The sequence below is a fragment of the Furipterus horrens genome, unplaced genomic scaffold (genome assembly GCF_987537825.1).
Source record: "Furipterus horrens unplaced genomic scaffold, mFurHor1.1.pri manual_scaffold_5, whole genome shotgun sequence".
Classification (NCBI taxonomy): Eukaryota; Metazoa; Chordata; class Mammalia; order Chiroptera; family Furipteridae; genus Furipterus; species Furipterus horrens.
Genome location: NW_028327175.1, coordinates 119,225,311 through 119,237,558, shown reverse-complemented (window position 1 = coordinate 119,237,558; position 12,248 = coordinate 119,225,311). Strand labels below are relative to the sequence as shown.

The following is a 12,248-nucleotide window of genomic DNA, read 5'->3' as shown; positions in this document are numbered from 1 at the left end:
AGTGTCTGTCTTTCCCACCTTACGCAGAGAGCTTAGGGACAGACCTCTGTTGGTCAGTGCTGGGTTTCCAGTCTGGCACTGTAGCACTCAGACCCTACATGTTTGTTGAAAGAACCAAGTTTGATGAATTGAGAAGTGCACCAGAGTCCAGAGACTTAAGCCCCTCAGGGCAGATAAACCTTCCCTGACATGACCTGACGACCTGAAAACAACTCAGACACGTGTTTTTACAACTTTTTTAATATATATTTTTATAAACAGGTCACGTGATAAAATAGCACAAGAAACACTTACCAAATATAAGGTTATATCTTCCGCATATACAGGAGAATGAGGTCGTTATGTACAATAAGAAAATGATTTTAGGGGTTGGTTGGTTTTGTTTTCCTCTTTCCCCTTAATTTTTCCTCCTACAGTCGTTGGAAATATCACAGCTTCAGTTACATTAATACTTTGGACAAATGAACAGCTGCCACCTCCCCACTAAGGAGCCGTGGGAAGGGCTGAAGAAACTGGCTCCCGACCACTTCAACCCAGGAGCCTCCTGTGGGCACTCCAGGGGCAGAGAGATCTTTGGGCTGTTGAACTGTTTCTCTGCTTCTGTAGCATCTCTTGCTCACTCGCTCGCTCACTCTCTCCCTCTGGAAACTGGTTACTCTCTTCCAACCAGATGGGGGTGGGGGTGTCCCAAGATTAGGTGTGGGTGCTGTATCTCCTGGGGTTCAAGGTTGGGATGGAAAGGGGTCCCAGCCCCCTCCTCAGCAATTGCCAAGATGTGCCAGCATCCCCTAGGACTTCCAAGTCGTGGGATGGGGCAGAACACGGTCAGAGCCCATTTGGGCAAGCAGAAGTTTCAGAAGCTGGAGAGGGGTGACGGATGGCTAGAAAGGAGCTTTCCTTCTTCTGGGTGCTAAGGATGTGCTGTCCACTGGAAGATTGAAGTCGCTGGCTACTGCTGACCTTGAGCTTTGGCTGGGACCCACTTTACTAGCTTCTACCTGACAGAAACCTGCCCAGGGTGAAATATGGCGCTGAGGGACCTGGGCCCAGCTGGCTACAGGGGCTGCAGTGTAGGGTCCATCCAGGACTGCTCCCAAGGCCTGTGGGCCCTGTGTCACTCCAGCTTGGGGTCTGTCAAGGTAGCTACACCACCTCTGCATTGAGATGGCCTGAATACAGTGATTATGCCAAGGTAATTGTCACACACACTGCCCCTCTCCCAACCTAATTCAGCCCCAGTCTAGCCAGGGCCCAAGGACTTGTAGGTCTGCGGATGGCGGTGGGGCGAGCAAGGGACTGTCTCACACAGTGGCAAGGAAGAAGGGAGGTCGTTTGTGTCAGGCTGGCATGAGGTGGAAGGGCGGGTGGGACTTGGGTTCCTCCGTGGGCCATGACTTTGGCAGAGGCCTGTTTCCCCTTGTACCCTCTGGAGGGCTCCAGGCGCCGTGCGGTGGAATATAAGGGCAGCCCATGCGGCTCTTCTGGGCTCCTGTTTCCTGGGGGACCCAGCCCCCCTCAATCCCCCTGGGCCCTGCCCAAGACGGGGGAACAGCCGCGAGACAGAGGAGTGTGGCAGGGAAAGCAGTAAGGAAGGCTGTCTGACGAGCTTAAAATGCCCCTCAGGACCAGGCCCGGCCCCCCCCCCCTCCCAGCGGGCGGGCGAATCATGGGAGGTGGCTGCGGCGGGGCGTGCGGGCGTGCAGGGCGGACACGAGGGGCATGCACAAATCCTCGAGTGTGCGTGCGTGCGTGGGGCGGGCACCGCCCGTCGCCCCTCCCTGCCTGGGCGCGGCCAGGAGAGGAGTAGGGGCAGTGCAGGGCTTTCCCTCGGTTCGCTCCGCCTCCCGCACTGGACTAGGGGGTCGCGGAGAAAGGGGGCTCAGTGGCGCCCTCGCGTCCCCGCCCAGATCCTGGCAAGTTCCTGCGACGGAGGCGAGAAGACCCCGCGCTACTCGATGACGAGGCAGCGGGGCAGGTGCTGTGAAAAGTACTTGAAGAGTTCGGGGGTGGCCCCGGGGCAGTTAGTCAGCTCCAGTTCCTCCAGCTCCTGCAGCTGCACCAGGCCCGACAGCCCGGTTGTGGTCAGCAGTGGGCATCCTGAGGGACACAGGGGGCGGCCTGAGTGGGCGGGGACCAGGGCATGGGCGGGCCCAGGCTTGAGTGGGCGGGGCTACAGCCTGTCCGCGTCTCCCTTTTTTGACCTGGACCACGACGAGTCAGCCCCAGGTATGCAGCCGCCCAAGGGACCTCGCAGGTTTGGCGGAGTTGCACTAAGTGTGCGTGGGTGCGTGTGTGGGTATGACTGTCCAGTAGGGCGGCCAGGGGGAGTCTCACCTGCCAGAGACAGGAGACGCAAACTCCTCATGGCCAGGAGGTGCTTCAGCCCGAAGTCCTGCACCTGGGCGGAAGGGCGGAGCGAGTTAACTATTTGCACTCGCGCCCTGTAGGAGCCCCACACCTGGGGTCAGGCCGCTCGCTGGCCTGGAGCTCCTGGAGGGGCAGGGAGCAGGGTTCAAAACGGGGGTTCCTCAGCTCCTCAGGGAGCGAGGAGGCAGCTGGGGAGTGCCGTTGAGGGACTTGGGGACTCCGCATGCTCCGCTTACGTCGGCCGCTGGGTGTGGAGGAATCCCAGACTTCCTTACAGGATCTGAGTGGGCCGGGAGCAGATCAGAGGACTGTCTGGGCGGGGGCATTCCCTGCGCCCTCCCCCACCTCCCCTGCCTACTCCCCAATCTCCGGAGGCGTAGAGGGCTGGTACCTGGCAGCACCATCGCAGGTAGAGGCTGCGGAGGGACGACATGGTGGATAAATAGCTGAGGCCAGTGTCTGTGATGCGTACACACCTGTGGTTGCAACAGAACGGGAACTGCCTACCTTCAAAACACCTCTCCCCATCCCTCAGCTCCAACCCCTTACTCCCTTTCCTGGAGTGGCCCTGGCATGAACTTATCCCCTGCCCCACTCATAATAGCTCCTTCCTTTCCATAGCCCCACCTCACACACTAGGCTGGGTTTTGAGGGCCCGCCCTTCAACCCATTCCCCACCCGGGATGCAGCCCCACTCTACTTACAGACCTATTTACTAACCTAGGCTGCCTTCTTAAATGGTTCAGCTGGCTTCCTCCAGCCCCTCCCTCCATGGCCTGAGGGTGGGGGATGCACACACCTGTCGAGCACCAGCTCCTCCAGGCGGTGCAGGTCACAGGCCACATACTCCAGCGCCATGTCAGTGATGCGGGGGCACCATGAGAGGTCGAGGCTGCGTAGCTTGCGCAGGTTCTCAGCCACAAGCTCCACACCATCATCTGTGACCTTAGAGCAGCCAGAGAGGCTGAGCGCTGTGAGGTTGGGCAGGCTGTGCACCACGTTGACCACACCGTGGTTGGTGATCTCCCAGCAGGAAAGCAAGCGCAGGGTGTGCGTACTGTGGCCCTGGCGCGCTGTGAAGTAGGCCAGCGCCGTGTCCGTCACGTGGTAGGCCTGCAAGCTCAGCTCAGCCAGGTTGGGGAGCAGCTGCGAGATGGCTGCGATGGCATCATCAGCCACATTGATGCAGTCACTCACACTCAGTGAGGTGATGCGCGCACTCAGGCTGGACCACAGACCCGCCTCAGTGAAGTCGTTGCAGCCGGACAGCTCAAGACGCACCACGCCCTGCATCTGCTCCAGCATCACCTGTGGGTGGGCAGGTTAGGAGTCAGAAGGCCTGACCTTCAAACCCACCTATGTTCCTAGGTGTGCCCCTCCCCACAGAGTATGGCGAGGAGGGTAGGAGGTAGGGTAGAAGGAACCTTGTGTGTAAACATGGAGCTGTACTTTTGGACAAGTTTACTTTATAGTGTGTCTGTTACACTTCAACTATACTCCAAAAGCGGAGGCAGGGCACAGGGGAACTGGGAGCCCAGGGCCTGGCCAGAGCAGGTGCCCAGAACAATTGGTATTAATGATTTGTTTACAGTCCGGGTCCTGAGGAAGGGGCTGCCTGCACCTCTGCCCTTTGCCCCTGCTCCCTCTATTACCTGCACTATGATCCCTACTAGCATGTGGAGCCTCACACTTAATGAACTACTTTTCTTTCTGTCACTATATTGGAATTCTTAATCATCTTTGAACAAGGGGCCTGCATTTTCATTTTGGGTTGGGTTGCTCAAATTGTATAACTAGTCTTGCTTCTCCCTTCCTACAGCCATGATCCCCCTGTGGGCACCAGCTCAGCCCTCAACTACATTGCTTCCTGTGTGTCTGAGCTTCCTCTTACAGCCCCCTCCTCTCCTCACCCTCACCCCTGCTCCATTGCTGCTGCCTGGTCCTACCCCTTATCCCCATCCCTTCTGAGCCAGTGAGCAAGCAGCAGGACACACCTCCAGGCCAGCATCAGTGATGGTGGAGCGCTTGAGGCTCATGGCCTTGACACCCTTCTTGGACAGGGTGTAGTTGTCGATGAACTCACAGATATCCAAGTCGGAGACTCCAACTAGGCAGAAGCCCTCAAAGCCACGAGCAGCAAAGCCCTGCAGGTTCACGAACTCCTTCTCACCACCAGGCAGCATGTTGTAGAGCTCCTTGGCATGCAGCACAGGCGTGAGGCCTGCCCAGAACTTTGGCTGGTAGAGCACGCGTCGCCAGGCCTTGCATACCTGGGCCAGCACACACTTCTCACAGGCCGAGAAGTACCAGAAGAGGCCATTGAGGATCTTTTCATCTGTGGCCAGTGGTGGCCGCTCCACTGGGGGCCCAGGTATCAGGGCTGAGGGTGGTCCACCAAGGGGGACCCCTGCTGTGGGGCACAGGCCCCCAGCTAGGGCAGCCCGGGGCAGTGGAGCAGCCAGGCTGGGTGGTGGGAGAGTGGGTGGGGGCAGCGGCTGGCAGGGGCGGTTCCTGGCAGCCGGAGTGCCCTTGGTGATACTGGCTGCACCCAGGCCATTGGGCTGGCCTGGCAACTTCACCAGGCCATTTCGAGGCAAGCATGGGGGCTTGGGGTCGCCGTCAACTCCAGGGCTGGACATCTTCCTCTGTCACTCTGCAGATAGGGGCCCGGAGTGAGGAGTGAGTTCCATGCTCTCTCTGGGAAGACAGGGCAGAGCTGGGCCCCTTCCTGTCCCTGGGCATCCTCTCCCATGGCACTCCCAGAACCACTCAACAAAAAGGATCTAAGAGTAAGCTTCCTTCCCTGATGAAGCAGCAACAGCACAGTTCTGGTCCCTGAGTTCCTAGTGTTCCTAGAGTTTTTGACACCTAGGTACAAGGTTCCCATTTTATAGATGAGAGAACAGAGGTGGAGACAAGACTCACCTGTGATGCTCCCTTTGCTACCCTGATGCCCACCATCAGCTCCTGCCAGGTCTGCTTCCACTGTGCAGGGGCTGCATAACTTTTGAAGATTTGGGACAGTCTCTGGCCCCTCCACTGTGGCTACAGCAGATTCTATGACTAATAATCTACTGAAAGAAAGGGCAGGTGTCTTCTCAGAGTTTACTGTGATGCCAGCACAGTGAGCCCTAGATACATACCGTCTCTTTAATCCTCCACCTAGTTCATTGAGGATGATGTTGTGGTGACTGTAGCGATTAACCAGATGAGGAAACCAAGGCTTAGTATGAATTGCTTGCTCAAGGTCATAGTGGTGGAGCAGAGCTTAGACCAGAACTGGCTATGGGAGGCTATGTGAAGGGAGCTCCCCCCAGGTCGGGCTGAGACCACCCTGGGTCTCATTCTTAGGCCTCCAAAGCTGTGAATGGGTGGCAGAAGGCACAGGCTGCAGATGGCCCTTGAGAGAAGGGGCAGTGGGCCATCATAGTGCTATCTTCTGCCCCACATTCTAGCTGTCCTGCCCATCACCCACTAAACACTCAGTGAAGATGCTGTCCACTGTGTTCACCCACATTGTCACACACGCTGGCTGTGTGGCCTGAGTAAGGCCTTCCCTTCTCCAAGCCTCACTTAGAAGCTTGGGAGTTGACATTACCTCTGTCACTGGACTGCATGTGCAAAGTGTATAGTGCATGGCCTACGATGAGCACTTAGAAAGTGACATAAACATTACTTCTGAGCCCCATGGCCTGACAGAGTTGAAGGAGACGTGAGCTACCAGGAACAAGGGAAGTAAACGGGCAGTCCTATCCAGCTCTTTCCAGCACTACACCCTCCATTGTTTTCAAGCCCTGGACAGGACAACTTTTGCCAGCATGCCACATCTGGAGACGGGGGCACAGAACTGGGACATGTGGCTGTCATGATTGACAATGCAACTTACCCCAAGGCCTTCCTAACCTGCCAGCCATGAACTCCCAGGCTAGTGGTCTCCCTGAGAAGAGGCTCCCACACTTTGGCTGGCCCCTCACTATAGTTCATGACTTCACAGAGGCCGACACATGACACCCGTAACATCTGTGGATTGCCCACTGAGATAATCATGGATTTCAACTTCACAGAAACTCGGGGGGGTGGGGTAGATTAGGAACTTGAGGCTCCAAGGAATTGCAGTTTGCCCACAGTGGTGGGGGTGGTCTAAAATGAGGGCTCCCCTTAATGCCAGTACAGGGGGAGGGGATCATCTCGGCCAGCAGTGCTTCATGGAGGAACAGGATAAAGCCCACAATTGGCCCCCGTTCCTGTGTCCAGGGGAAAGGATGTCGCGGTAAGTTCTTCCTTTGGGCTGCTGAGTGCAGACAGGTAGCCCCAACCTGAATACCTTCTGTGACCCCGGAACAGGGCTCCATGATTTCACAGCTCACGGCGCACCGCCCACCCGGTCTCTGCCACATCCCGCAGACGAGGCGCGGCTGGCTGGGCCCTCAGCGCGCAGCACCATGGACAGCGCCCTGCAGCCGCTGTGCGCGTGCTCTGAGGTGCGGCCAGCATCCACCGCGGACAGCGGCTGGTTGTGTGGTGTGTGGGGGACTGATCGTCAAACCCAGCTTAGCAGGGAGGGGCCCTGGGGGCGGAAGGGTGGGGGAGGGGGAGGAAAGAAGCCATCCCGTTCGTCTAAGATCCCAAGGAGGCGGCGGAGGCGGCTCCAAGGGAGAAATAACTCAAGAGCAGATTTAGGTTGAAAATGCTCCTAGCCACGGGTGTGCACGCGGAGCGCCTGTATTGGGGGTGGGGGTGGGGGCGTGCACGTGGATGCCCCGGCAACTGAGGCTGACTTCCTGTCCCCAACTGGAGTTTACATTTGTACACTGCCGTCCACAGTCCCATCCCCACCCTCCAGGCCTCAGGGCTGAAGTGGTGAAAATAAGCTTGCTCCTGAATGAAAGCCCACGGGGAGTGGCCAGGCCCACATGACCCTCAGCAGCTGGGTGAGGCCAGGCTGCCCCTCGTCCCACACCCTCATCCCTGGCCAGAAGGTACTGCCCTGCCTGTCGGTCAGCTCTCCCTAAACCCAAACCCTGGATGGGAGCTGCCTCCCTACAAAGGCAGTTCTGCTGCTCCTCAGCCTTGTCCATGGTCCTTCCTGCTGGGTTCCAACTGTTCCTCACAACCCAGCCTCTTTGACCCAGCCTAAGACTCCCTGGCTCTGTAGCTCAAAATTACTAACAGCCACATTGTGGCCCAGAGGTCAGAGCTTTGGGAGATGGGTCTTCCTGCCAGTTAGATAAGAGGTCCCTGCGGGAGCTAGGACAAGGGCCTCTCTGCCTAGCCCAAGCCCCATCCACCTAGCCAGATGAGTTGCAGAGCACCCACCTTCCTGGTACCTGTGACTACGCCCAGTGGGGCTTAGAGGACCTGCTTAGAGTTTCCTGCCAGGAAGGGGTAGGGGCAGCTGCCAGTCTGCTGGCGGCTGCCTCTCCCTTTAGGGATAAGTACTAGGAGCTAATGCTGGCAAAAGAGGCTTTTTGAAAAGATGGTCACACTTGTACTATTACTAGCTTCAGCTCCAGCTGGTTGTTCCTCTCAGTGTGTAGTAGAATTCCAGGGGAGGTTTTGGGGGCTTAGGGCTCCTGGGCTCACCTCAGGGCAAGGAGGGAGATGGTGGCCATTACTTCAGTTGTCTTGTCCCCATCAGCCTGAGCCAGAGCTGGATCAGGGTGCCACTTAGGAGAGTCTGTATTTTTCCAGCAGACCTACCATGAGGCATGAGGGCCAGCAGACTCAGGAAACATGGCGGGGTCCTGGGGGCTCCTGGGAGGATTCCAGGGTGACAGTCTGCAGATAACCATGCTGGGGCTTCCTAAGGAGCTGCGTCTTGCAGGTCATCACTAGGTCCTCAGACCCAGCAACTCTACCTTACAGCCTCACCTAGCACCTTCCAGCACTGCCTCCTCCCCTCTGCATCTGTCTGGGCACATGCTGGTCCTCCTGCTTGCTCAGTAGGCCTCTGTGGTCTTTAACCCTGTAAGTGCATCCTCCTCCATTCTTTGGTATAAGCACCACCCCTGCATCCCCTGGTGGGACCCCCAGCAATGAGAAAGTATCCCCAGGGTCTCAGTCATCAGCTGTGCTATCATCACTGTATACTTGTTGGCTTCTCCCCTTGGCTGGAGGCTCCATGAGGACAGATGGCACCATGACTTAGGGCCCTCTCAGGGCTTCTTAAGTGAATGAATTAATGAATGAGGAATGGCAGTCCAGTTAGCAGGGCCATGCAGAAAGGGGTGTTGCTGCTTGAGGTCCATGAGGCTTGATGGAGGACAGGTTAGATTAAGAGGAAGGCAGTTAGTGGGGGACCTGCAGCTCAATTCATTAATACTGGTTGTGACAGAGGCCAATGTCCACAGGGGAGGAGGCCACTGGCGTTGGGTTGGTGTCAGTCTTTGAGAAGGCCCCCAAGACCCTGGGCCTTGGGGTGGGCCTTGCAATTATTCAGACCCTTGGGAAGAAGACAAGTCATGCCTCTTTTTTGGCTGAGACTCCCTTGGGAGCTGCAGCATTAAGGAGGCTGGCTACCTGTCCCCCATAATCTGGCCAGACCTGAGGAGAAGGGGACAGATACTACCAGGAGGGAGGGAAGCTACTGATCCTGCTCTTCCCAGCACCACGCCCATCACTGGTGGTCTGAGCCCTTCACACACTGCCTGACCACAGTGGGAAAAACAGGGCCCAGAGAGTAAATTGTTAGAAGTTGCATAAAGCTGGGATTTGACCCCAAGATCCCCATCTGTCTGACTCCCAAAGCGCAAGCCAGGCACATTGGTCCAGAGGGCAACCCAGGACCCTTGGTTGGTCCATTGATGGCCAGGTACACCCCCTGTGGCCTCTCTTCTCTGCCCCGTTCTGCTCCTTCCATCCCTGTGCCTTCCTAGTTTGGAATCCTGTGGCTGATGGATCTCTACCACCATTGTCCCTGTCACACCCCTGTTCTCCTTCCAGAGGCTGCAAGATGCATTCCCACCACTGGGACACTCTTACTTTGGACTGTTCATTCCAAGGAAATCCTTCACCCCTCATGACCCCCACCTCAGAGGACTCTTCCTCCATCCCTGATGCCCCCATCTGATGCAGCCTGCCCTGGATACTAGGGGACCTGGCCCTGGTAAAAACCTGCATTGACTAGTTCCCCCTGCCTGCTGAGGGTCACAAAGCTGGGCAGGGCATGGGTAGCCAGAAAACCTCAAATAGATCGATCTGTGATGGTAGCCCCAGGGGCTGGGGTAACAACCAGAGCAGCTTGGGATTGGGGGTGTGGTATGGGCTGACACATTCTATGACAAGCCCTGTGACTCAGGCATATTCACAACCCTGCCACTTTGCACATGTCCTAGCAGCAGCACTCCCCTCCCACCCCCAGCTTGGAGATGCTTCTGGGGTGCAGGCTGCCCCACCCATGCACCAGGGGTTCTGGGGAGGGAGCACATGGCCTCAAGAGAGACTGGAGTTCATGCTGCAACAGTCTTCTGGCCATGCTCAGAACAGCTCAGCCATGTAAGACTGGGTGCCTTGGGGAGTAGGCATAGAGTTCCAGGCTTCATCTCAGCCCCTCTGCTCTGAAGGACCTGATGCCCGCAGGGCCCAAGCCTGGCGTATCTAGTACCTGCTGCTTGGGCAGCTGCCTCGATCCCTCCCCCTCTTTCCTGCCAAGAGGGAGAAGGTGGCCCAAGTCCACCCTCTGGGGCTGGTCTGATTGAAGCTCCTGAAGTCCACTGATGGGGAAGGTTCTGGACCAACCACTGACCCCACAGACCTTCCTTCACTGCCACCTTCACTGCCCCCTCCATACCAGCATCTGAGATACATGTCACAAAACAGGGACTGTGGGCAGCAAAGCAGGCCAGCCAAGAAGCCCCTTCCCCTACCTCGGGGTGAGATGTCTCCCTGGCTTTCAGCAGTGTAGGCCTTCCTGGGCCTGGGCCCGGGCCCAGCTGTTTCGAGGGCGCCAGGTCCCTTAACCTCAGGTCCACTTGTTTTCTTCTCATCAGTTGGAGATATGACTCGCTCAAGTGCCCTGGAAGTGGGTGTGAGCCGGAGGGTGGCACTGTCGCATGAACCTCCCCAGTGTTAGAGATGTTCATAGGCCTGGCCCAAGGTGAGGGGTGGTTGAGGTGGGGGGGAACTGGCACTAGGGCAGCTGAGTCCTGGGGTCCCCTGGAGCCTGAACAGCCTGCCCTGCACTGCCCATGTTTATGACCGGGACATGGCTTTTTCTCCTCTCCAAACAGCTCTGGTCCAGCCCTGTGGCCACCTCCTGCTGAAGCTAGGGATCTCCATCAGGCTTCTTCTCTGGCCTGTGGGACCCCAAACCTCTCAGGGCCCCAACCCAGACCAAGTCTTCTGTGCCCAGGCTGCTGTCCAGCAGCCTTCAGAAAAGTCTGGTGGAAGAAGGGGCCCTGTGACCACCTGGCACCAGGGTGGCCTAAGTTGACTCTGGTCACTGGGCCCTAGGAGGTAGCTGGTGTGGGGAGGGGCCTACTGGAGGGGGCAGGTGAGGTGGCATCCACCATCTGCTCTCTCCCTGGAGGAAAGGCTTCCTATGCAGAGGCGGGGTGGGGGGGTGCTGGAGGAGTGGCCACTGGGCTGTGGGCTCCCTATGGCTCCAATGGCCAGGACTTCTCTCCTTCTGGGATGATGTGCCATTTTCCCCACCCACTCAAACTCCAGGAGTACAGGACCCCTCCACAGCAAGTCTCAGGGTACCCATGTCCCTTTCTGAGACCTTCCAGCTTTGGCCATGGCCTGACCCTTCCTCCAGAACCAGGCATGTGCTCAGCCCCCTCCTGTCCCCTCCTTCATCCACTGTGGCAGTTCCATACAGGTCCAGGTGTCCAGGGGACAGACAGGCCCTCAGGCTAGGGCCTCACCTGAAATGTAATTGTGTCTCACACCTCTCTCATAGGCCCAGGGGCTCATGGTGCTGAGGCAGAAAGCTCAGGGCTCAGCGGTGGTCCAGGACTTCACCCAGCCAGGCCATCTGGGGACTTGCAATTCTACTGCCATGGGACATGGTCAGATGGCACTGACCCATAGTCTAGGTCCAGTTGCCATGGGGTGTGGGCCTCGACCAGGCCCTCCATTGGGGTAATGGGGCTGTGGGAAGGCCTGGCAGGGCCCGATGCCCAGCAGGCACTGCCAGGGAAGGGGCTGCAGTTATGTAAGCCCTCGGGGGTAGCAGAGGCGCTATCTCAAGCCCCCTCCCCATCCTTTCATTGTGGTCGCTTCCGTGGTGTAGCCTGGCCCCTTCCCACCCGGTATCCTGCCCGGGAGCACACACCTTACCTCGGCCCGGGCTTCTGGCTCATGCCACGCTGTTTGCCGGGCGTCCTCCCGTCATGGGGAGCCCGGCATGGGCGCTGGCGAAGCGGGAAGGCGGAGGAGGTACTGGCCTGGCCAGCAGGGCCCGGCCGCACCCCGCGCCCGGTCTGGCCGGCCACCTCGGCCGCACCCCGAGAGGATCTCCCCGGTGGGAGAGGATCAGCCGCCCCAAGCCTCCCACCGGGGAGGCTGAGGTTGTGCCCAGATAAATAAGGCCGCTTTGCAGGGAGCCAGGCAGGCGCCTTCTCCCTCCCCTTGCCCTCCTCCCCGCGCTCCTCCTCCACCCTCCTCCCTACGCTCCTCCGCGGTCGCGGGCGGCGCCTCGCTCGCCCCCCGCCCGGCCCTACACGCCGCGCCCTCGCGCGCTCCCGGTGCCCGGAGCCAATCCGAGTTGGGGAGCCCGGGCGGAGCGCCTAAGAGGCCGAGCCCCGCCCCGCCCTGCCGCGCGCACAGCGCGCTCCTGCCGCGGCGCCCACGGGCACGCGCCAGTTCCGGCACGCACCCCGCCCCCACCTTCGCCGCGGGCACCCTCACAATAACAAACCCGAGCGCGCGGGTGCGCG

General features: G+C 58.5%; 1 protein-coding gene across 3 annotated transcripts; it reads right to left on the bottom strand.

The window, feature by feature from the left end:
• Positions 1-240: 240 nt before the first annotated feature.
• FBXL16 (F-box and leucine rich repeat protein 16) lies at positions 241-11,944 on the bottom strand. 3 transcript variants are annotated; one of them, XM_090277352.1, is made up of 7 exons: positions 11,650-11,944; positions 10,233-10,381; positions 4,362-5,020; positions 3,167-3,675; positions 2,759-2,843; positions 2,335-2,398; positions 241-2,097 (listed from the first exon to the last, which is right to left on the bottom strand). In XM_090277352.1, exons 3-7 carry the CDS (start codon positions 5,004-5,006, stop codon positions 1,949-1,951), a joined length of 1,452 nt encoding a protein of 483 aa, XP_090133478.1. In that variant the 5' UTR covers positions 5,007-5,020; positions 10,233-10,381; positions 11,650-11,944; the 3' UTR covers positions 241-1,948. The 3 variants fall into 3 exon arrangements, with proteins under 3 accessions (XP_090133478.1, XP_090133477.1, XP_090133476.1); XM_090277351.1 differs by lacking the exon at positions 10,233-10,381 and having other exon boundaries at positions 11,645-11,944; XM_090277350.1 differs by lacking the exon at positions 10,233-10,381.
• Positions 11,945-12,248: the final 304 nt, after the last annotated feature.